This window comes from Zootoca vivipara, chromosome Z, assembly GCF_963506605.1.
Source record: "Zootoca vivipara chromosome Z, rZooViv1.1, whole genome shotgun sequence".
In the NCBI taxonomy this organism is placed as follows: domain Eukaryota; kingdom Metazoa; phylum Chordata; class Lepidosauria; order Squamata; family Lacertidae; genus Zootoca; species Zootoca vivipara.
Genome location: NC_083294.1, coordinates 29,072,593 through 29,095,761, shown reverse-complemented (window position 1 = coordinate 29,095,761; position 23,169 = coordinate 29,072,593). Strand labels below are relative to the sequence as shown.

Below are 23,169 nucleotides of genomic sequence, written 5' to 3'. Positions count from 1 at the left end.
TCAGCAGAGGCTGAGAACCTCAGCAGAGGCTCTTCACAAGATCCCCACAAACAAGATGCACTGGGGAAAGGACCTTTTCAGTGGCAATGACTTGGCTTTGGAATGCTTTCCTCGAACCCATTCTCTTATGCTACCCTGAAGAATATTCAGGTGAAGAGTAAAGATAGGCTGCCCTAATTGTGGTGGCATCCACACGAGAGTTCTCAAGAAACTCAAATGTGAAACTGCTCACCTTCTAACAAAAATATGTAACCTGTCCCTTGATTCAGCCTCCATACACGAGGACTGGAAAGCAGCCAATGTAATGCCAATTTTTACAAAGGGATCCAGGGGGGATCCTGGAAATCACAGGCCAGTTAGCTTAACACCTGTCCCTGGAAAACTGGTAGAAATTATTGTTAAAGATACAATAAAACCGAGCACATAGAAGAACAAGGGGAAATATTGCCTCACACACCTAATGTAATTCTTTGAGAGTGTCAACAAGCAAACGGAGGTGATCCATCTGACATAGTGTACTTGGACTTTCAAAATAACTTTTGATAAAGTACCTCACTGAAGACTTAGCAGTCAAGCTTAGCAGTCAAGGAATAAGAGGGGAGGTCCTCTTGTAGATCAGGAATTGGTTAAATTGCAGAAAGCCAAGTGCAAAAAAATAAATGAACAGTTCTCCAAATAGTCTTCTTCTTTTTTATATAAAAAAACCCCATCTCTTCCACAGCATATAGGTCAACACCTTCAGAACTGGATAAGGGACCTTTAAGTCAACACAGCCAGCTCCCTAAGATGGCGGGGTCAACTGCAGTATGGGCCAGTCTTCCCCCACCTGGTGCCCTACAAATGTTGGACTCAAACTCTCACCAGCCCTAGGTGGCTTAACCAATGGTCAGGGATGATGGGGACTGCACTCCAGCAACATCTGGAGGATATCATGTTTGGGAAGGCTGGTGCAGATCTCAGCTACCGATAAAAGGCCTCACTCAGATCTTTGCTGAGACAACATCCGCTGAGACAACATCCTCCAAAGCTCAGCCAGCACAATCCACTGGCAGTTGCCCAGGGTCCACAGCTACTTGGAAGAGTTTATTGATAGTTTCTACTGCCTCTGCGAGACCCAAGTTGTAACAGAAGAAAATACTCACCAGAGAGACTCATTAGGGCCCCACCCTGGTGTCTTTCTGGCACCAAGCAAAGCCTTTAAGTCCCCCTGTGTTTTAAAAACTTTGGCTGATCTGTTTTATCTGGATGATCTGTTTATAGAGTGGATGGTTTTAGCTTATTTGAAAGTATTAGTTATATTACAGTATTTATGATATTTTTAGTAAGCTGTCCTGATCATGCATTTAAAATGTGAAGTATACATTTTTCCAAAACAAAAAAACAAAACACACCAAGAAGTTGAGGCTATAATTGATAACCATGTGTTATGTGCTCCAAGTTTTTCTAAAGGAAGACAATACCTATCTATATACCTAATATAAATAAAATGTATGCCTGTAGCTGTCTTAGGGACCAAAAATACACACAAAATAATTTCATGGAAAACAAGTTGCTGAAACAGTATACACCCTTGAAGGTGACTTGAAAATAAATACCCTCCTATTTATAATTCCAAAGCACAGGCAGATTTGTGTAACTGATGGCCCAAGGTAATGGACGTGGACTTTCAAGTGGTCTTTAGAGCGCCTTGGTATTGTGCTGAGAACAAAAATGATCTAAAAAGGTTCTTCTCTCTTGCACCGACAGTGTCAAGGTTAATGAGCTAAAACTAGTTAAATTGATATTACCAAATTAATGACTTTTTTATAGTACACTGCATGGATTTTAGCAGAAAGCTTAATGTGGAATAGTTAGTCTTAATTGAATTAGAAGGTATCACACGCATACAATTAAGCTCACTGTAGACTATGGTATTTTAAGGTAATTGCATCCAATTCTAGAGCTATCTGGGCTATCCATTTGCACAATGGATGCTCTATAACTGCCACACAGTTGCCATTATCTTTTCTGAATGCAAGAGGCCCAACAGGTACACAACCAGCAAATGTCTTAACCATTGATTTCAACAAAGTGAAGTGATCCAGCCACGCATTCCTGTGAGCAACAGATACATGTGCATGTCTGAATCCACACAGATTTCCTAATTGTCTGTAGCAACTCTCTGCTTTGGGCACAAAAAATAAATAAATGAAAGCATTCTAATTTAATTGAGATACAACATGAAGTCATGACTTAGCACACACTCTCCTCTAGCGATTTTTTCAGAAATCCGACAGAATCAAACAGTGGCTTAAACAAACCAGAGTTCAAACTACCCAGAGTTCCCCAAGTTCTGATGCAATGAACAATTCTGGTTGGTTTTGTTTTACAATTATTATAATAATTACTAACATTTCTTACTCACTTCTTTGCCAAGGCAAGTCAAAGTGGCTTACAATATTTTAAGCATAAAATAAACATAAACATATATTAAAACCAGTGTTTAAAATAATAATCTAAAAGACCATTCTGTCTTGTAAAAATTAGATTAAAACATCCTACCCATGCAAAAGGGCCACAGATACCGTACTTTTCCGTCTATAAGACCCCCACGCGTAAGACTCCCCCTATTTTGGGGGAACTCAAATCTAAGAAATGGGGGGGGAGGTGGCTTAGTTGTTGAGCTTTTTGGGGGGGATTGCACAGAGTTGTACAGCATTTCTGCAACCCGCATATATTAAACAAAGTAAGCAAATCTGCATGTGGTGCATCTCATGTCAAAAACGTGAAATGTGTATGTTTTCAATTGGAGAAATCCAGTCAAATGGAAAGTGTCATAAAATTATAAGGGAAAATATGTTAGGCCTGACACTTCTGTTCTTGGGACACATTTGTGTTTCCTGGAAGCAACATGGCAGCACAACTGCAATGTTAATTAATGCTGATTTGGCAAATTGCTATGGTGTAGATTGGGCCAGGTTTTTAATAGTGCCAGATTAATGGGACACACACCAACAACCATCACTACCTGGTATGAAAACTACGTGCCAAAATGCAGCTGGCCAGCTATTACCTTGCCTTCTCAATGCTTATCATAAAATGGTGACACACAGGATAATAATAATAATAATAATAATAATAATAATAATAATAATAATAATAATATATTATTATTATTTATACCCCGCCCATCTGGCTGGGTTTCCCCAGCCACTCTGGGCGGCTTCCAACAGAAACATTAAAATACACTATTTCTTAAACATTAAAAGCCTCCCTAAACAAGGCTGCCTTCAGATGTCTTCTAAAAATCTGGTAGCTGTTTTCCTTTTTGACATCTGATGGGAGGGCGTTCCACAGGGCAGGCGCCACCACCGAGAAGGCCCTCTGCCTGGTTCCCTGCAACTTGGCTTCTCGCAATGAGGGAACCGCAAGAAGGCCCTCGGAGCTGGACCTCAGTGTCCGGGCAGAACGATGGGGGTGGAGGCGCTCCTTTAGATATGTCTTGTTTTTTAAGATGTCTTGTTTGTTTGTTTCATTCGTGCATCATTTTTTTACCAAGTTTGCTGGGCTATTACACAGAAGTATTGGAGAATAGCATCAAGCAGAGGTAGTTAGTGTGGTGTCTTGCAGATGCTGCTGGACTTCAGTACCCAACACCCAGACCTTTTGACATGCTGGCTGGGGTTGGTGGCAGTGCATTGTGTTAGCTACCCTTGGTACATGCTGCTGTTATTCAGTTAAGGGTGGGGAATCTTTTTAGCTCCATGTGGGTGGGTGGGTGGGAATCACCCACCTGCCATTTGTGTCATGCGTTCAACAGGTGGGTTCAACAGGTCCTGCCAACTTGTCGAAATCTCTTAAGCAATGTTCCCAAGCATCTAATAGTAAGCTGGCTGGTGGCTGGTGCTCTTGGGAACTGAAGCAGAAGGCCCATTGCTAGCCCTATGCTCAGCGCATTGACAAGTGCCAATCACTTTATCACTCCTCCTGCATGGAATTCTACTGAACTGAGCAAGATTTAATTCCCAGCCAATGAGTAGCAGTCAAATCCTGCTGCCTTAGCTGCTCACACTGGTTCTATGCTGGGAACAGACATGCACAGCCATTGTAGGGTTTAACCCCATCCTTTCACACATCAGCTGTGGTTAAACCACTGAGCCTAGGTGGCGCTGTGGTTAAACCACTGAGCCTAGGGCTTGCTGATCAGAAGGTCGGCGGTTCGAATCCCTGTGACGGGGTGAGCTCCCGTTGCTCGGTCCCAGCTCCTGCCAACCTAGCAGTTCGAAAGCACGTCAAAATGCAAGTAGATAAATAGGTACCGCTACAGCGGGAAGGTAAACGGCGTTTCCGTGTGCTGCTCTGGTTTGCCAGAAGTGGCTTTGTCATGCTGGCCACATGACCTGGAAGCTATACGCCGGCTCCCTCGGCCTATAGAGCGAGATGAGCGCGCAACCCCAGAGTCGGTCACGACTGGACCTAATGGTCAGGGGTCCCTTTACCTTTACCTTCACACATCAGCAGGCATGGACCAAACATGTCACCTGGTACGGTAGGTAAGAGTATGGGGTAAACAGGGAAAGGATGGGTGACTTCTTCAGCTTTCCTCTGAAGTGCAGTGATAGCAATAGTCACCTGCCTTAGATGTTTGTTGTTAATGACTGTGATTCTTTTCAAACTGAAAAAGTAGTACAAATGAGCCAACGTCCTGTGCAAAAAAAAGAAAAGAAAAAAGTGCTGCAGATGGCTAGGGATAGTTGGTGGGGGTATCTTTTTTCAGTTTGCAGGCCCTAGATCCCCTCCACACCTTGCTGGTTATTTGTCAAGGTCCTTTAATGGTCTCTTGCCCAGGGCCTTCCAAAAGCCTGGAACCAGCTGGGTCTATACATATACATAAAGAAGCAATCAATGAGACAATTAATGTTCATGTTGTCAGGAAACATCGCTGCCTTCTACATAAATTAGTATTTTTTTTATTGTTGCATGTGGGTTTGATAAAATCAGCTCTGATTAAAATTGGCATTTATGTGGCTCCTGCTGTTGGCAGCTGTATAGCTGGCAGAAACGTCTTGCGCTCAGCATGGGAGTTGCAAATCCAAAGAGAGAATGCTCGTTCCGGTTTCAGTTTTGCGCGTGCGGTTGATTGGACGGGATAAACTGTTTAATTTTTTTGGGTTCTAGGGAGTGTTTTATTCAGATTTCATTCCTTCTCCCTGCCTCTGATGATGAAGCTAAAGATCTGGGCTCTCTCTTTTACTGCTCAGATAGAATGACAGTATCATACATACACATTCATACAGAGTAATTTCTTAAGTTTTAGTAAAGAGCTTCCCCATCAGTAGATGTTGGGAAACACTAATCATCGTCATGTGCAGCTTCCTAATGCAATAATTAGGAAATGGCCAGAACCTTCTTACTGCTTAGTTATGAAGCATAAGAAACCTGAGCTACTGGTTCAGGGGGCTGAAAAAATTAAACCAACAAATAAATAGGAACAACACAATTTCTCAGCTGTCCCCTGTGAAACTCATTTCTAACAAAAAAAAAAAAGGAACTCGGCCCAATGATACATTCCCACCCCCAAACAGAGGGAGACAGAATGAGCAGAGGTCATGGAAAATGGTGCTCCCCTTGGGGAAATCTTGTAACCCGGCCTTTATGCATCCACTCCAAACCACTCTCACATAAAGACAAGGGTAAGAGAATTGTGTGTAGCTCTGTATTCAAGTACTGGTACCTGATCCAGGGTGTATGAGCAGCTTAACTCTTAGAACATTGAAAGAGCTTTGTACCTTTCAGGGAGAGCATCAGTCAAACAACTGCCAAGGGATGACTCTTAAGGGCATCAGTGCTTTGTCGCCATGCAAAAAATTCTTGTTCTTGCTATTTGTTTGTTTATTCCATTCTATCAATGTGTGTGGCACTTCATAGAAAATGAAAGGAGTCTGTAATCTAAAATGCAACATAGGTGAGGAAAGGGACAGAGCTGTAGGGAGGGGTAAACAGGGAAAGAATGGGTGACTTCTTCAGCTGGATAGCTCAGTCAACAGAGCATGAGACTCTTAATCTCAGGGTTGTGGGTTTGAGCCCCACGTTGGGTAAAAATTCCTGCATTGCAGGGGGTCGGACTAGATGACCCACACGGTCCTTTGCAACTCTACAATTTTATTATCTGAAAACTTTTGTTCAGAGATCACGTTATAGCATGACAGGAGAAGTAGGAGTTCACAAAGGCTTCACAGTAAAGCTGGTATGGGGAGCCCTTTTTAGCCCAAAGGCGACATTCTAGGCAAACTTCTGCAGGCCACATGCCAGAGATGTGAGCGAGTTCAGATGGAAAAGAGGCACAGCAATTAATGCCAATTGTACCTCTGTTGAGTACACTCCTTTCTACAAGCACCCCTCTCTATCCTCTATCCAGGGAAGCAAGAGGCTTTATCAGAGTTTCTGGGACATGTTTGAGCCAGGTGAAAACACCTAGGGTCTGAAGCAGGACCAATGAAGGGTGTAGCCTGTTCCAAGGGCCAGATCCAGGGGTTCCAGGGGCCAGGCAGAGAGAAGCCTAGAGGGTCTCTTGCAATGAATGTTGGTTTTGAAGAGAGCGGCACTCTAAGTGGGACCGAAATAGAACTCACACTTTTTGCAAGCATTGCCTCACTAACCTTCCCACCACATGAGCTCCTAAAATACTCAGGTCTGAATGAAAAACAAAAACTAAATGGTTTACTACGTAAACCCATAAATAATTTGATGAGGAATAAAGCCGGATCAGACACACTCCTGCCTTTTTCTTTATTAAAAAAATCAATCTCTTATGTTTTCTATGTTTTCTCGGACACATTTCCTGTCAATAGCTTGAAAGATGATATAGATTTAGGAGGAGAGTGGTCTCAGTGTAGCGTCTCTCATATTATTATTCCAGTATCATCTGTTACAAAGTAAGACCAATTCCCACATCTAATTACAAACAGGATTTCAGAGTCATTAAACAAAATACATTTCCATTAGTGCTGCTGTAAGAAGATAGCAGAATGGGGGGGGGGGGTGTTTGAAGATTAGTGAATGCTGAATGTCTTTTCTCTTTTTTATGCTTTGAAGTGTTAGACCTCTGCACTCAAATACTATAAATTTGTTAAGGAAACGAAAAAAATGTGACAGATATAGGCACTCTCTTCATTTGGAAGAGGCTTTTTTTGTTGTTTTAAAAAGTTCTGTTCCACTTGAATCTCATCACTAGGCCATCTTATGACACACTAAGATTTAATAATTTAATATTTTGTTGTTAATTTTTAGAGTTTCCAGCAAATTCCAACTTGAACAAAAATACAGGAACAAGGGAAGCTGCCTTATTATACTGAATCAGACTATTGATCCACCTAGCTGTGTATTGTCTACACTACACTGACTGGAAGTGGCTGCCCTGGATTCCAGAAGGCATCTTTCCCAGTCCCACCTGAAGATACTGGGATTGAACCTGGGACCTTCTGGATGCAAAGTACGTGGATGCTCTTCCATTGAGCTATGGACCTCAGAGCGGGAGACCCAGGCTCACATGCCTCCTCTGAGAGTTTCCAAAACGGCCCACAGATGGTGCCCCTCAACACTGGAACCTCAACATCAGAGGTGTTCTGGGGTACATGGGAAGAGTGCTAGCTGACACTGTGGAATCACAGGATTTAAAGTCCTCCGACATGCACCCAGAAAGAGGGATGAACTACACCAACCTTGAAGTTGGCATAATTTATTTCCTTCCCACTAGAGTCAATGGGAGGGAAATTGCTCTTCATTTTTAATGGAATAGGAAGGGGGGAAGGGAGGAGAAATGTATACCCCACTGATTCTCATACCAGCACGGGCTTTGCAGGCTATAGAAAAAAAAGTGGCTTATCTCATTGGTTCTTCCTCATTGGTTCTTTGGATTGTTCTGCTAGATTTTTTTTTAAGTAAAAAAAGATGCCGGAACTCAACATAAAGTTGTTACAGTAAGTGCCACACTTTTAACATTTTGGGGCTGGGTGGGTGCCGGTACTGTGTAACCTTGATTTACCCCCCCCCCCAGCACTGGATCTTCAGGGGGGGTACTTAAAATCTGTATTTAAATGTCAATTTCCATGCTTTTTTTAAAAAAGTGATACTCACAACTTTTATTTAAAATGGTGCTAATAGCTGACGACAAGTTTGCAATGATATGTTCTTGATACTGACTCACATGGTTAACTTTAACAGTGCCATTTGGGTCAAATATTTAAAAGTGGACATGCAGTCTGCTTTCTCAAATATTCTTCTAGTACATTTGACTATCACACATGCCTTAAGGCAGGGGTGTCAAACTCAAATTCATCAGGGGCCGCATCAGCAGTTTGGTCACCCTCAAAGGGCCGGTTGTATCTGTAGGACTATGTGTCCACTCTTTATTATCATAAATTATTGTCACTGCATTCAATTATTACTGTTTTTTGTAATAATGTAAGTAATAACTAGCTCTGAAAGCAGAAACATAGTCAGAATAATGGCAAGTAGATATTCAAATGTACAATTATTGTACAATTTATTGAAAAATGATTTTTGGTAACTGCACTGGGTGGTGGAGGCTCGCTAGGGTTTCATGCAGGACCTTTGCAGAGCTACTAGTACCTGGAGATGCTGGGGTCCTTCTGCATGCAGGACAGATGTTCTGCCAGTGAGCCACCACCCTTCACCAAAGGGACTGGCTGAGGTTGACTCACTGGAGCTGCTCTCCTGGTTCCAGGGTTTAAGGGCCAGAAGTATGAAGCAGCATCCTATGTTTCTGAGGAGAGGGAGAGGGAGAGGGAGAGGGAGGGGAGGGGAGGGAGGGAGGAAGGGAGGAAGGAAGGAAGGAAGAAAAGAGGGAGTGGGAGGGAGAGAGGAAGGAAGGAAAGAGGGGAGAGAAAGAAGAGTAGGAAATAAGGAAGGGAATAAAGAAGGAAAGAAAAAGAAAGAGGGAGAGAAGAGGGAAAGGGAGAAAGAAGGAAGGAAGTAGAGGGAAAGAAAGAATAAGAATGAGGGAGAGGAAGAAAGATGGGAAGGACGGAAGGAAGGAAGGAAGGAAGGAAGGAAGGAAGGAAGGAAGGAAGGAAGGAAGGAAGGAAGGAGGGAGGGAGGGAGCAGGAGGGAGAGAGGAAGGAAAGAGGTGAGAGAAAGAAGAGTAGGAAAGAAGGAATAAAGAAGGAAAGAAAAAGAAAGAGGGAGAGAAGACAGAGATAAAGAAGGAAGGAAGGAGAGGGAAAGAAAGAATAAGAACGAGAGAGAGGAAGAAAGAAAGGGAAGGGGGGTCGCCGCCTTGATTCAGCGCCAGAAAAGAGCGCGAAGGGACCCCCCCGGCCCCAGCTGTTTGTCGGCGCTTTGTCGGCACGGCGCTTCAGCAGCAAGCTGCTGGGTCCCGCTGGCTGGGGCGCTCGGCGGGCCACATGACGAGGTCTGGCGGGCCGGATTTGGCCCCCGGGCCTTGTGTTTGACACCCATGCCTTAAGGAATGACTGGACTGGTTCCAAATTGGCCTGGATAGATTTTTGCTACCTTGCTCTTTGCTTAAGTTCAGCTTTAAGAATGGCAGCAGGCAATTTTTAATTTCATAACCAGGAATATAAACTGGCCTGTATGGATTTTTGCCACCTTACTCTTTGCTTAAGTTTGGCTTTAAGAATGGCAGCAGGCAATTTATAATTTCATAACCAGGAATATAAACTGACATATGCAAATGAGCTGCGGCAGGCAAGCTTCTTCTCCCAGAAGAACTGGGCCATACAGTTGCTTACAATTCATTCTAGAGACATTTGTTAGTAGTGTAATGTGTTACAGGTGGGTGTTGGCAAACTCACTTAAATAACAGAGATGGGAGTCCAAAGAGGAAATGAATCCTGATAATACTTCACTAAGGAAAACTGAACAAAAACTGTGTATAATTTGAGGAGAAAGGAACAGAGAGGTTTTGTCTATCTTACTTCAGGCCTTGTATGTAACAAGGAGACATTCAATCAAACCATGCAAAAGAAAACCCTCTCAGGTAAACTTAGCCAACCAGAGCACGTGCTACCTCAGTAAGCATCCTGCTAATCTGGCAGATTGCTAAACTACACCTTCTGTGCCATGGGTGCATATGATGCACTGTATTTCCCATCTATCAGATGGGTTCTCCCAAATATCTCTGTGGGAGGAGGCATGATGGAAGCATAGAAGCCTAAACAACAAAAGGAACTTTTAACACCTATCTTCTAGTTTATTGCTATGAAAAAGAGCAAGAGTTCTAATCATTTGGCAGCAGAGAGTTTATTTTATTAGTGATTTCATTTATTTTTTATTTTGCAAATTCATAAGCAGTGTACAACACGTATTAACAAGAATCATCTTATGGGATCATAATATTTGGCAGGGGGGATCAAATATCTAGTTTAACTCCCTGTCAATGTGACATGACCCCAAAGTCCAGTAGTGACCAGCTTGCGGACTTGGAGGCCACAGTAACAACAGCTAAAGAGCTAGGTCAGGTGATCAGTCGACCATTAAACCTGAAACGGCAGGCCTGATGGACCACATTCCATACATTAGGCCTTGTAGAACCAGAGTCAGGACCCTCATGGGGGCCTTCCAGTGAGTCCCACCGCACCAGTCCAGCAGTGCAGGTGGGAGGCCATGGGAGGGAGAAGAAGTGCCTGCCAACAGGCCTGTGGGTCAGTCCTTTGAGAGACTCTAGTACTAAGTCCAGAAGCTTCAGTTAGTGGAGAATGCATCTGCCTGACTGTTGACAGGTTTCAGGGGAACAGATAATATAACACCTGTTCTGTTCTAATTACACTTGATGCCAGTACACTTCAAACCCCAATGCAAAGTGCTGGTTTTGACCTATAAAGCTCTTCACAGCTCAGGATCCCAGTATCTTTTGGAACACCTCACCCAATATGAACCTACCCAGACATTTAGGTTTTCTTCTGAGGCCCTTCACCAAGGCCCTGCTGTGATGGAAGGGTGGTGACAAGGGAAAGGGCATTTTTGGTTGTAGCTCCCTACCTGTGGTATGCTTGTGTTACACACACAAAACTGACATATTTTCGGCACCAGTCAAGACTCAGCATTTCCCTCGGGTTTTTGATAGACTGAAATGATGGTGTGTTACTAGTGTGCTGCCAAAGCTTCCAACAGATGTAATGTATGGCTGCTTTGTGTATATATGGATGTAAGATAGATAGGAAGGGGTGTGTGCGCACACACACACTCACCAATGCACACAGACACCTGTCTATCAATAAATGGCAGGTGTTTTGTCTGATTTTTTTTTTAAAAAAATGGTACAATGTACTTCTGTTTATGTTTTTAAATGTGCTGAAAATTGCTTGGAGATTTTTGGCTAACAAGCAATTAACAAGTAGTAGCACAGGACTCAACAAGGAGTTGAGTGTAGGAGAGTTGGACTAGGAGCTGTCCTTGGTGCTGCAACAGCCAGCCAGCCTCGCTCCTGTCAAAGTTAGGAGGGGATAAAGGGAGCTCAACTGAGTTGCTATGACAACAAAATTGATGAACACTGAAGAGCTGCCTGGATCACAGGTCCATAGTAGGGTCTACTACCTGGCCCCCTTATATACCTAGCACACCAAGCAGCCATCCCTTTAATACCTCACATTGTCCCAGATCTAGGATCACCCCACATGGCCTGCAGCCGGGGAAATCCACCGGGGCCCTGTGACAGAAGAGCACCCACAAGAGGGCAATTTACTAGGGGAATCTGAGACCTGGAGCCAGCCCCATCCTTCATGTTTAGATGTGCAGAATTCCTGTCCAGGTGGCTTTTGAAATAGGGACAAGTCTTCTTTTGCCATTGACACCTGGACATTTGTGACTGGTGGGGTGGTGGTGGTCAAAACAGGACAGAGAGAGATGCTCAATGTCCATAAAATGTATCCTTGCCCAGATTATACTTTTTGGGATAAGTTCTCATGCAAAATATAACATAAAGATTAAAACAAAAATCAAGGTGCTTTTATTTGGCCTTTAGATATATGTGGGTAGATAAAGATATATAATATGGAGAATTAAACATTAGCACCACTGGAATATAAAACTGTCCATGTTTAAATAAGCAAAACGTGCCCACATTATGCCTATTTTACTGGTGGGGGTTGGTGGCGGGGGTAACTACTTTAGGAAATCAGCAAAGGCATTTTTTAAAAGATTCTTTAAAAAACAAAACGCACACACCTTGTTCTTGGATCTTGTCATCTTTAACTTACAACAAAATAACAGCTTAGGCAGCCTGTTTTTTTGAATAAAACACCTACCACTTTCAACTTGAGATTTTTAAAATGGGGATTTTTAAAAGGGAGGGGGGAGGGAATGCTGACCGTGTAATAGCTGGGTACTTGTGGTGGGTGTAGAACATGAAAGGTTACAATATGGATCCATGCCTATGCTTTTTCTTTTCAACTCCGAGCCCCTTCCCTCCTGCTTCTGCTAACTCGGCAATCATACTGCTGACAGATTTCGAGGTTTTCTAAATAATGTATGGGATTTTCTTTTAACGTGTCAGTGCAGAAGTATCAATTCTGCCCTTGTGTCATTTCTGATGCTGATTTTTCTTGACAGCATTCCATTAAACCAATGAGTTTCTCCCCTCCTGATGCTCCTTTAAATATTCCTCTGAGTGATGTATTTGTGGTTTTTTAAACAGATCGGGAAGGATGTTTGCATTTAGGAGGGGCGGGTGGAACTGCATGGCAGGTACATGGGGGGAAACTCATGTTACACACACAAAACAGAATTTTACTTACTTACTTACTTACTTACTTACTTACTTACTTACTTACTTACTTACTACTACTTCCCCTATAAAAGAGGTTTCCCCCTGGTTCTTGAATTTCCAGAATCTGCATGAGGCTTGCTTCCTTGGTTGCCCTGATCCTTACTAACATATCAGTTTGCCTCAGAAATCAACCAGTGATATTGAATATTTGCCACAATAAGTATTTAACGCTCTTTGGTGCTGTTGCTCAGGAATGCTACTGACACACACGTACTGGAGAATTTCTATTAAAATGCCTCCACCCCACTGTAAGTCAACTGCTTTATTCCTTGCTTAACATGCCGGAATGGGCATGTTCAATCTCTGGAGTTATATGTTGACGCTCCTTTGATTACAGCACAATGGCATAAAGAGTCCTTCAAAGTACAGCAACAAAAACTTGCAGGCAACAATCAGTTTATTCACTTTTCATCTCCCTTGCATCCACTCATTCACATGTTTAGCACATCAGCAAAGAACCAATAATATCATCAGTGGCATGACTGTTGCCCCTACTAGTCCTTCTAAATTATGTGTTTTATTTATTTATATAATCACTTAATTACGGGTAGTCTCTAAGTGGTTGCAAGTTATGCCATAATACAAAGAAGATAAAAGTAAGTGAAAACTGTAAGAACAGAATTCAAACGAAATGCTTGCTAAACAGATTTTTAAAAAAGGTTTTGGTAGAACATTAGACCTGCCTGACCTCAGCTGGAAAGGAGTTCCATAAAATTGGGGCCCATTTGTATTATACCTTTCAAAGCAGTATCATGCCATGTTATACAACCATGCCCCCCCCAAAGAATCCTGGTAATTTCAGGGTGCTGACAGTTCTTAGGAGACCTGTAATCCCCTCACAGAACTGCAATTCCCAGAAAGGTTTAACAATGAATTCTTCTTCCCAGGCAACTCTGGGAATTGGAACTCAGTGAGGGGACTACAAGTCTCCCGACCAACTCCTCCTTATTCTCAGTTTTGCCCACGCAGAACTCTGCTAGGAGTGGGGGTGGGTGGGAACAAAACTGGAGTTATTTGCCTCTGCCTGTCATTAGCTCTAACAGCACCTCTGTTTGTCTCCCTGCTTTCCACCCTACCACCCCCTGTGAGACCCTTGAAGAAGGGCACACTACTACATGTTCAACATCCTTCTCACAGAAACGCCAGGTGTACTTTGGATTTGAATCTTAACAAAAGCACAATAATATATACTCAAAAAAGAAAGACACTGGCAAATATCATTTTATTCCAGCCCAATTGCAAAACATTCTCCTTGCTCCACTTAAACCATCACAAAAGGCAACGAGGCAATCACCCAGAATGAAAAGAGGTTTAAAGGCATATCTTTTCTATCTCTCTGGTGGAAATCACAATGTAGCAATGAATGAAAGGACACACGGACATGAACACACACACACACACACACACACACACTCCACATATATTTTTTTCAAGTAAAAAGGTGACTTCAAACTCTTTGTTACTCATGTGTATCTATTAAAAATCCAAAAGAATAACAAACTCTACCACTGTAAACCAATATTTCTGATTTGACAGCTATAGTTATAACCACTCAGGCGTCTATTTCCCACAAACTCTCAACAGCCATAACCTTTAGTGATTAATTATAAAGTTCCAGGAGCAATAGTACACAGACTAATTTCCTAAAACAATAAAAAGACAGAATTTCTCATTTGGAGCTAAATGAAACACGAACAGGTTGTTATTCATGCTGAAATCGAGATGCAGAGTCATGTTGCAGCCATTATAGAAGCTATTAAACACAACCTCGAATCAAAGAAACTGTAGGTCTGTCTCCTTAAAATAAAATGTTTTCTTCACTGACATGGCTCCTGCTTCAGTGGCTATGTTGCCTCCTGCCTTTGTTAAGGAGTTACTTTCAAAATTCAATCTCCTTTTATTTTTGTTTTACACCATTTTATTTTAGCAGTAATTTCGCCCGTATGAGCCTATACACACAAAAACACCACCCCAAACATTTGTTGAAAGCTTGAGTGTAGACATAGAATTATAATGGGGATACCATAGTTTCAGTGAAGTATCTAGGTCAATGTTTGTCAAGCTTGGGTCACCAGATATTGTTGAGCTATAACTCCCATCAACCCTGGCCACTGGCTGGGAGATGATGGAAGTTATAATCCAACAATAGCTAAGGAAATGAAGGTTGGGAAATGCTGATCTGCATGGCTTGGGTGGTACAGAGAGCACCCAAAGGAACATGCACAAGAGATAATTGTTGGTATGCACTTTATGACTGGGGAGAAGGGCATAGCTTAATGGCAGAACACCTGCTTTACACAGAAAAGGTCCCAGATTTAATTCCTAGCATCTTCTCATACAGGGGTAGCTTGTCTGGAATCCTGAAAGACAGCTGGCAGTCAGAGTAGACAGCGTTGGGCTAGAAGGACCAACAGTCTGGTCTGGTATATTGCAGCATTTTCTATTCATACGATTGCCATAAGGAAGTTGGCAAAATCACCCACCCTCTTTGCATATTTCTGATCTACCCTGCTGAATCAAGATCAATACATTGGCCATGTTCGCACATCATGATAAGACTGCTGGCTCTTGTGCATTATTTGGAATGAGCAGTGTGCTGGTCCAATGTGCTTGATCACTACTGCTTTGCTCTTCCTGCACCATGAGTGGGAGAAATGAATCAGGAAGCTGAACAAACTAGGAAGCCACAATTCGGTTTGGGTTTTTTTGGTGATGCCTGAAACAGTTTTACTACGTAGTGAACAGCCTTGTGCAGGCTGGTCTCACAAATGGAGCTAAGTCAACAGTACTGTGAGCTGGAGAATCAATGATATGAGCTCTTCAAAGTCAAGAGGGGTTGCTAACCTTTTTTGGGCCTTTGGAGAAATTGAAAAGTGGAGAAACTTTTTTGGACCCCAGGCGAAAATAGCTTCTATGGGCTACAACAGAAGGCTTATTTCAAGTCTAATTTCAGGAAATGAGACCCTGCAGGCATATTGTGCCATTGTGGATTGTCAAGCCATACACCAGAGGATCTCAGGCAAGCCAATATTCAGCCAGAGCTATGATATTAATGCATATAATGCAGCAACCTTTTGGTATGAATATGATCAGTGTCTGGATTAGGAGACCACTCAACAGCCTCATAACAAGACTGAGAGATTTAAAAAAATGGAATAATAAATCTTATCTCAAGCCTCAGCGCCATATTTGCAACCTAGTGAAAATAATCGAGGCCTATCTTAGAAGATCCCATAAGGACATTGAGCTGATATACATTAAGTGCTCTCAAAACTTGAAATGTGCTAGATCCATGCTAATTATAATGATTAACACGTAAACACACAATCATTCTCCCCAAGGCTAAGCATTAAGATTGCCATTTGCCAAAAGCAAAAGGTGTGATCAACATCTCCCCCAAAGCTCATTTGTGCAACAATGACTTCTCCTGTTGCCAAAAAAGAAAAGAAAAAATCCTCCATTGTGTGTGGACTTTTCCTGTCAATAATGGATGACTTCCAAAACATTCTAATTTTTGGAATGCAGTATGAGTCATCCCGCAGAGAGACAAAGGTGGAGAAGCGAGTTACCACCATCAACCGCATAATCTGGCAGCTTTTCCATGTGTGACTCTCGTAAAATGGCTATTCGAGTTGCAGGCGACCCAAAATAGCAACTGTTTGACAATGGAAGAGTTTCTCCTTCCCAGGAGTGAACAGTTAAGAGGAAAACTCAAAGAAACCTATTTCAGATTTGCTTACCTGCATTGGAATTCAGTTCCTCATTCTCAGATTCTGTCCCATTCTGACTCCCACTTCCATGAAGGCTATTCATGGCCATCAGCTTCATCTTCTGTAATTTCATCGCCTCTGCCATGGCAGCTGCTGTTAGACCTAGCCACAGAAACAAAGAGGAAAATTATTTAAACAAAATGACCAAACAGTATTTTATGTCATTTCAACTTGCCTAAGAACATAATATCCCTGCTGGTTCAGACCAAAGGCCCATCTAATTCAGAATCCTGTTCTCACAGTGGCCAACCAGATGCCTCTGAGATGCCTACAAGCAAGATACGTACACAATAACACTCTCTCAACTTGTGATGTTTGGCTTATTCCCTCACAGGAAGCAGTGCATTGCCATAATGGCTCTCAGCCATTGATAATGTGGATACAGTAGTTGCTTGAGGGAGGGAAGCGAGACTCACACAGCAATTATAATTTATAACCTGGTGCAAATGGAGTTATAGAATCTGGTGGGCACCCTGATAGATATTCACACATATATTCACACATATATGTATTTTGCATTCATATTTATATATTATGGATGATGATGGAAGGTTGTACTATTCTCTAACTAAATCCTCACACACACACCCTCCTAGTTTAGTAATTGGTTAGATGGTACCCATCCCTCTGCATTATTCATGAAGCTTTTTTGTCAAAACTGTGAACGAGTAAATTAACTAAAGAGGAGCTATGAGTAATCCAATCTTGAGGTATGCAATTAATTAATTAAAATTGAATGGCAAGCCACACCGCCTGCACTACAGTCCCTCATATTAAAACAAAACATTTAATTAAATTAACAAACTATTTGTAACTGGAAACATCCAAAAGGGGGAGAAAACACACGAAACTACTTAGGCTCTGGTGCCGCTATGATTTCAAGTCCAAATTGTGCCTGGTTTCTGGGTGCTCTACCGGTTGTATGCAATATCTGCATTCAAACCTGTTGTGGGTCAAGTGAGACATTCAGAAAGCAAGAACAATGAAACATCTGGTGGTATGAAATTTTAATGCGCAATGCCATATTGAAAATAGGAGGGGGGGAGACATTTTGCGGTCTCTGGATCCCATACTCCTCAGAGATGAGTGCAGCTGCTCCCGGCTTCCTTCAGAAGCAGGCTGGAGTGAACAGTCCTCCCTCCAGACCAGAGAAATCTTGCTCATTGTGGGGTGAAGGAACCCATCTATCATTCTGCACCAGTTACTACTGCATGCTTTCCTCAAGAGGGAGCATGTGCCTTCCTCAGGACCAGGCCAGAAGGCAGATGCTACCACAGGCTTCCCCAAACTACGGCCCGGGGGCCAGATGCGGCCCACGAGGCTGATTTATGCGGCCCACGATGACCCCCACCACCCGCTCTTGCCGGCGCGGCTGCCCACTTCCGGGTCGGAAAAGCGCTGGAAATAGCTTGCACGCATGTGCATGCGTCATTTCCGGCACCCTTCTGGGTCAAAGAAGGCCCGTGCGCATGCGCACAAGCTATTTCCAGTGCTTTTCCAACCTGGAAATGCGCCAGAAATAGCATGTGTGCATGTGCACAGACGTGCGCTCCGCTGCCCTCTGCGCGATCGGTGCTGCGGGCACCAGCCCGAAGCCGAGTAAATTTGGGGACCCCTGCTCTTGAGGGAAGGTAGACTGTCACTGAGTGACAGGGGAGCCAGACCAGGTCTGAAGGTGGAGGCAACTTCCTGAGCAGAGGTGGGGAACCTTAGTCCTGAGGACCTTTGTACCTGGGTCTAGGTACATTCCCCAAGGCCACACTCCTGCTCCTGATGTCATACCATTCACTGGCCTTGCTTCGCATTTTCCTTGAGTGTTTTCGCCTGGCTTAAAATTTGTCCCTGAATTCTGATGTTTCTTGCCTGGATGGAGGTGTGTGAGTGTGTATAGAAACTAACCTAACGGACAAAGGTGAAATTTACCCTCTACTGCAGTGTTTCTCAACCTTTTTTGGGCCACGGCACACTTGTTCCATGAAAAAAATCACGAGGCACACCACCATTAAAAAAGTTAAAAAATTTAACTCTGTGCCACCCTATATTGACTATATAATTATGACTGTAAGAAACACTTGCCAATTGCTGTGTTGGTTGCAATCTCCTGTAATAAGGCTTCACAAGCCACTGATTTCTCTGCCAGCACAATCCTTTGCTCAGCAAGTTTCAGGTTGAGCTAATCCAGCCAGCTTCTTTAAGTTTGTCTAAAACCACCCTCCAGTCATTTGCACTGAGCTTTGGGAAAGAGGAGGAGAAATATTGCTTTCCGGCGGGTCAGTGTTGTGTATTGGCGGCCGCCAGGCACGTGACAATGCAAATCGCCCTTCTCGTCGCCGCACGTCGCGGCACACCAGCCAGCGTCTTGCGGCACACTAGTGTGCCGCAGAACCATGGTTGAGAAACGCTGCTCTACTGCACACACATAGAATAATGGAACTGTAGAGTTGGAAGGGACCACAGGGTCATTTAGTCCAACCCCCTGCAATGCAGGAATCTTTTGCACAACATGGGGCTCGAACCCACAACCCTTGAGATCAAGAATCTCATGCTCTTCTGACAGCTATCCCTCTTTCAATGTATCAAAATCCAGCTTAATCCTTCAGTCTTTCAAATGTTCAGCCTAACTAAACCTAGTTTGCAGATGGATCAGAAAGAAGGGGGGATGAGTAGGTTGAGTTCTGGGGTGCCAGAATGGACTGCATCACTTATGACTGTATTGGGAGGGTCTTCTTTTTTAATGCTTCTCTATGAAAATATTTTGATACAAACTTTGATGTTCCAATTCCATCCTGGCTGTTTTGTTTGGAGTTGTTAACTGCAATGTAAGGGCAGCATGAAAAAAAATGTTACCCACTACTTGCTGTTTTCACTGACTGCCCCCTCGTTGGTTCAACCAATTCATTCTGCTTTATGTATAAGTCCTAAAATGGCAGTGATGGTTTTAGGATCTTGGATGGAACATGTCAGGGTGGAAGTGATAGATGCCAGGCTAAGTCCAGCCAATAAGCAGCCTATGATATTGCCCCAGCACTGATCAGGAGCTTATTGAAAACTGGCCTCACCCTTCTCAGGGAAACGTCAGTCCCAGAATCTGAAATAAACCTAGTGAAAATGTATGTGTATTACTATTTGTATGTATCTTGGCATATTATTCCACCATGTAAAATGTTAAAATCAGTAAAATAACAATATTATCAATGATGGATGAAACATAACAAGATGCATCCATCTCATACTCAGAAAATCTTTTTTAAGTTATATGATTGAGAGGAAATGACAAAATCAGAGTTGGAAAGGGAAAGGCCGGGTTAGATTGTATTTTCCCTTGCTTTCTTTTCAGAGACCCGCTTATGATGGTTGATTGATTTCATGACATTTTCCGTTCCTTTTAGAGTCTAGGCTATGGGAATGATTTGTCAGGATTGTAATACTTAATACTTTTAGTGAGCTCCACTCCAGCGACCTTTATCTTATTCTCTATAGTTGACTGCCTGACCCTTTCGGTTCTCAGGATCACAAAGATGAATGTAAAAAGGCAGAGAAGGGATTTTGGGCGATGGGGTTGAATAGAGAGGAGGGGGAGGGGGAAGAAAGACTGGCTGTCCAGAAAATCAGCAGAGTGCTCCATGTCCTATAATAATTGAACCTCTTTTTTAAAAGTGGCAACTGTCCTGGTAAATGCATTAACCGAAGAAGAATAAAAGTACTCATTGAACTTAGGTTTCCGTGAGGCTAAGAGGCAAAAACTGCAAGCCTATGCACTCTCCACTGAGTGGGGCATACAGTGGGGCATACACCCAAGTAAATATGCCACATGTGTGGTGTACTGGTTAGAGCACGGATAGGGAACCTGTAGCTCTCTTGGTCAGGGCTGAGCCATAAATATTTGCTGCCTGAGCAAAGGACAGGATGGCGCTCCCTCGCATCCACTCACTATGCAAGAGCTTAACTGGTAATGGGACAGCCTCCTTCAACTGTACCTGAGGGCAGTAGCCTAGCTGAGATGAGGTTTCAGTCTTTGACTGTGTCACTCTACCTGATGGTGGAGCTGACCCTGTTCCAGAACTTTGTTGGACACCAGCTCCCATCAAACCCAGCCAGCACAGTCAGGGATGATAGAAGTGCAACTCCAGCAACACCTAGAGGTGTTCAAGTTGCCCATTCCAAGGTTAGAGTGCTGATAGAGCACGAGACTCTTAATCTCAGGGTTGTGCGTTCGAACCCCATCTTGAGCAAAAGATTCCTGCATGGTATGGGGTTGGACGAAAGATTCTTGTGGTCCCTTCCACACACACACACACACACACACACACACACACACATTGATTATCATCTTCCAAAGCAACTACTCTATTCCCAACTTAAGAATGGGAGGCATAATGCCAGTGGAAAACAAAAGAGGTTTAAAGACACTCTCAAGGCAAATCTTTTTTAGTATAAACACTGACAACTGGGAATCACTGGCCTGCGAGCGCTCCAACTGGAGAACAGCATGAACTCAGGACAAAAGGGAGAAATGAGTTAAGAGGAAGGGACATTTGGCAAATCCTCACCATGACCAACTCCCGCTGGAAACCTATGTTCCCATCGTGGAAGGATGTGCGGATCCAGAATTGCCCTCCACAGTCACTTATGGACTCACTGTTAAAACTGTGTTGATGGAAGACAATCTTACTTGGCTATGAGTGATCGCCAAAGAAGAAAGAACAATATAGGCCTCTATATAGCAGCTAGACTGAGAAGCTTCCCTTCTTGGTTTTGTTTCCATTACAATTATGAATGTATGACTCTATCATCGTTATTAAATGACACAGTTCTGAGGTGATAGGCTAAGGCAAGGACAGGGAACATCAGGCCCAGGGGTCAGATGTGACCCTCCAGGCCTCCTTATAGGGTCCTCTGCAGGCTGTGCCCTCTCTAGCCATTGCCACACCTGGAGACCCAGCTCCTAGTACACTAAGAACTATTTACGCTAAGAACTATTTACAGAAAACATGCTACAGAAAGTATAATACTTTAAAGGTGTAAATAAAAAGTGATCATTTTAACATTATTGGGGAGCATCAAAGAGCTGGTAGTGGCTGTCTTTCTACTGGTACTGAAACCGGACTACAAGTCTCATAATTTAGGAGTAAATGAACCTTTTCCCTGATTAAGCACCCGTCAACTTTGACTGATGAAGAGGAAACCACATTAGAAGCAACTAAGCTACCTGTTATCAAATTACAAAGCTTTTTTTTTTAAATCAAAGGACTAAAACAGGCCATAGATCGACCAGCTAACAGGTTTCCAGTGACCTAAGGGGGATTTTCTTGTTCCAGTTAACAGCCTCTGAAGAATGCTTCCTTTTGATTCTTGTCTAAGACACAAAAATGATTGTCCCATTTAACCAGTGTTCTGTCGCATACACCAGAGAATCCTATTTACTTAGATGCTGGAGGAACATTAAAAACACAATAGTGTGATTGTCTTTGGAAGAAAATTTTTCAAGATTGACTTTCCCCCCTTCTTTTTTGAAAAAGAAGGGGGGAGATCAAAAAGCTAACTTTAATAGATGTTTGACTAAGGTCAGACTCCTAGGAAATGGAACACTGAAGATGAAAGCGAACAAATAGATTTGGCTTTTGATCTCGGCCAAATCCATTTGGCATTGTTTAGCTTTTCTATAATGCTTCAATTCTGGAGTGATATCATGGCCGAAATGAACTGCCTTCTATTTGAAGTTTCTTTTTTAATAGCTTTTGTAAAACTTTAACATGTACCACAGAAGAAGTTTAGGAAAAAAACAAAACAAAACAAAAGCTTTCTAAGAATTTGGCTACAAGGTGTTCACACCCACCCCACACCTGGTGGTTATTCTTATATAATACAGTAGCACTACTTTGCGTTTTCAGCAGAGTGGTTAAGGGTGCAATCTGAAAAGCACAATTTCCATCAAATTAAGAGAGATTTCATTTTATAGAATTGCACTGTATGCATGAACAAAAGCCAGAAAAGTCCTTAGCTCAAATTGTACCTTTGTCACTGTTTCACTGGGCAACCTAAATGAATGTTCCAGGTTAGTGAAAGTAACAAGGGTGTTGGTCTAGGAATGGGGTAACCCAAGTTGCAATCCACATTTAGCCTTGAAGCCCATTAGGTGAGTTGTGCCAGTAACTATATTATCAGTTTGACCTGCTTTGTAAAGTTGTCAAAAGAATAAAATGAAGTTGGGGGGGGGGAGTGAGGAACATGTAAACCTTTTACGTTCCCTGGAGTAAAAGTGGGATGTAAGTCCAAAAATGCTACAACCTCTCAACCGCAGCCAGCTCCCCCAATTTGTAGCATAAGGACGATAATATTTACCTCCTGCATAAAACAGTTATAATAATGACTGAGATAACATACGTAAAGTGTTTTGAACACTTCAAAAATACCAAGTACTGTATTGATGTTATGAGATGAGCTGGCATTTTGAGCTTCCAACCATGGTAATGTTCAGTTTCTCAATGGACAGCCCCAGGTCAACTCATCAACCATCTTCAACCAACCTGCCCTCCCTCCCTCCCTCTCCCATTGACTTAACACCTATATCTGCTTTTCATTCTATCTGCATCATCCCAGCAACCATCCCAA

At 42.8% G+C, this 23,169-nt stretch overlaps 1 protein-coding gene across 5 annotated transcripts in view; it reads right to left on the bottom strand.

Moving 5' to 3' along the window:
• DACH2 (dachshund family transcription factor 2) overlaps window positions 1-23,169 on the bottom strand; it is a 302,374-nt gene that overhangs the window by 91,519 nt on the left and 187,686 nt on the right. For all 5 annotated transcript variants that reach the window (XM_035113841.2, XM_060270328.1, XM_035113842.2 and 2 more), the window contains one exon: window positions 16,528-16,659. In XM_035113841.2, coding sequence (XP_034969732.1) covers window positions 16,528-16,659 — 132 coding nt within the window. The remainder of the gene's footprint in view (window positions 1-16,527; window positions 16,660-23,169) is intronic.